This window comes from Frankliniella occidentalis, unplaced genomic scaffold (genome assembly GCF_000697945.3).
Source record: "Frankliniella occidentalis isolate FOCC.00 unplaced genomic scaffold, Focc_3.1 Scaffold1360, whole genome shotgun sequence".
In the NCBI taxonomy this organism is placed as follows: domain Eukaryota; kingdom Metazoa; phylum Arthropoda; class Insecta; order Thysanoptera; family Thripidae; genus Frankliniella; species Frankliniella occidentalis.
Genome location: NW_026268462.1, coordinates 2,069 through 3,769, shown reverse-complemented (window position 1 = coordinate 3,769; position 1,701 = coordinate 2,069). Strand labels below are relative to the sequence as shown.

General features: G+C 53.9%; 1 protein-coding gene across 1 annotated transcript in view; it reads left to right on the top strand.

Annotated features, from left to right (window-relative positions):
- LOC113205315 (follistatin-related protein 5-like) overlaps nucleotides 1–1,701 on the top strand; it is a gene marked incomplete at its 5' end in the record, with an annotated part of 8,133 nt that overhangs the window by 4,370 nt on the left and 2,062 nt on the right. The window contains 3 exons of the mRNA XM_052276004.1: nucleotides 28–248; nucleotides 362–563; nucleotides 1,436–1,563. Of these exons, the coding sequence (XP_052131964.1) occupies nucleotides 28–248; nucleotides 362–563; nucleotides 1,436–1,563 (551 nt within the window). The remainder of the gene's footprint in view (nucleotides 1–27; nucleotides 249–361; nucleotides 564–1,435; nucleotides 1,564–1,701) is intronic.

The window sequence follows — 1,701 nt, the reverse complement described above, 5'->3', positions numbered from 1 at the left end:
CCCCCCCCCCTCGCCGCACTGTCACAGTCGTGTTCTGTACGCGTGGCTCCGCCGCCCGCATCATTGTCTTGTTCAGGCATTTTCCCTGTCCCGCCTGCCCTGCTCTGCCATTGTCTCTGACGAGGTGCGTCTCCATTCTCTCCCCGTCAGCCATGCCCACCGTGTCCGTGGAGCCGCGGGTCCAGACGCGCCAGCCCGGCGAGGACGCCGTCGTGTTCTGCCACGTGACGGGGGAGCCCTTCCCGCAGGTGAGCAGCTCATCGCGCCCGCCCGCCCGCCCGCCGCCTGTTTCTGACTGTCCCAACCCCACAATAGAAGGTCGCGGTCACCCGATTTAACTCCTCCGCCTCGCCTCTCGCAGGTCCAGTGGCTGAAGGGGGAGGAGCCACTGCGCGCCACCGACCCCCGCAAGTACGTCACCATCGGCAACGGCACCGAGCTGCGCATCCGGCACGTCGACTACACCGACACGGGCGTCTACTTCTGCCAGGGCAAGTCGGCGGCCGGCACCACCCGGGACATGACCACGCTCATCGTGCTGCGTGAGGAGACGCAGGGCCAGGGTGAGACCTTCACGCAGAGAAATACTTTGGTAGCTGTAACTAAAATGGTGTTCTATCCGCCGCCTCAGTCATAACCATAGAACGTTCTATCGTGCTGGCTGGAGTAGTGTTTGGTTGGAGCGTCTGAACGCTCAGCCAAGCACGATAGAACTTTCTATGGTTATGACTAGGGGGCACGGAAAAAAAAGATTCGCTGAGCCAGCTAATATATTGACTGGTATCTGGACAGACAAGCACATAAACTTCTGTAACCACTATATTGTCTACTCTAATCAATCATTGGCTGTGCCAGTCAAAGATAAGTTGTATGAAGTAATGATTCGCCTGCATCAGTAAGGTAGACCTCGACTGATTTAGGTAAGGGATGAGCTCTTACAGCTAATTTTTGACTGGCACAGCCAATGATTGATTAGAGTAGACAATATAGTGGTTACAGAACGTTACAGAAGTTTATGTGCTTGTCTGTCCAGATACCAGTCAATATATTAGCTGGCTCAGCGAATCTTTTTTTTCCGTGGGGCAGATAGAACACCTACCATTTTAGTGGGAGCAACCAAATTTTCGGCCGTGGTGACCAAACATTTTTCTCAGTGCTGCTTCACTATAGAGCTAAAGGCGTACACATGTTTTCTTTTTTTTAGGTTTTCCTAATTTTCTGAAGAAAAGAATCCTTTTTTCCAATTTTTCCATGTTTTCCCTTGATATTTTTGATTTTTTTAAATTGTTTTTTTCTGGATATTTTCAATATACAAAGTGTGTACACTGATTTTATATAAAAAAATTGAAGTCTTAGCCTTTGGCCCCGACCAGTCAGGCTCTCGTCTGCCCTTCATAGTCGTCGTTCTCAGGACACACACGCCTTCCTGTTGCAGCCCTCAAGCTGCAGACGATGCAGCACCGCTTCTTCGTGTTCCACGCCCGCGGCATCTCCATCCACGACCCGCGCAGCTGCCACCTGCAGTACTACATCCGCCCGGGCACCGTCATCCCCAACACCGAGGTGAGGTACCTCAGAGGGTACCGGGGGGGCCGACAACTAGGGCGCCAAATCGAATGAAGGGGGGAAGCCGACTATATGCAATGCGGTGGGGCGCCCGGGGCCGGGGCGTGCCGTGTCAGAGCGGGGCGGGGCGGGGCG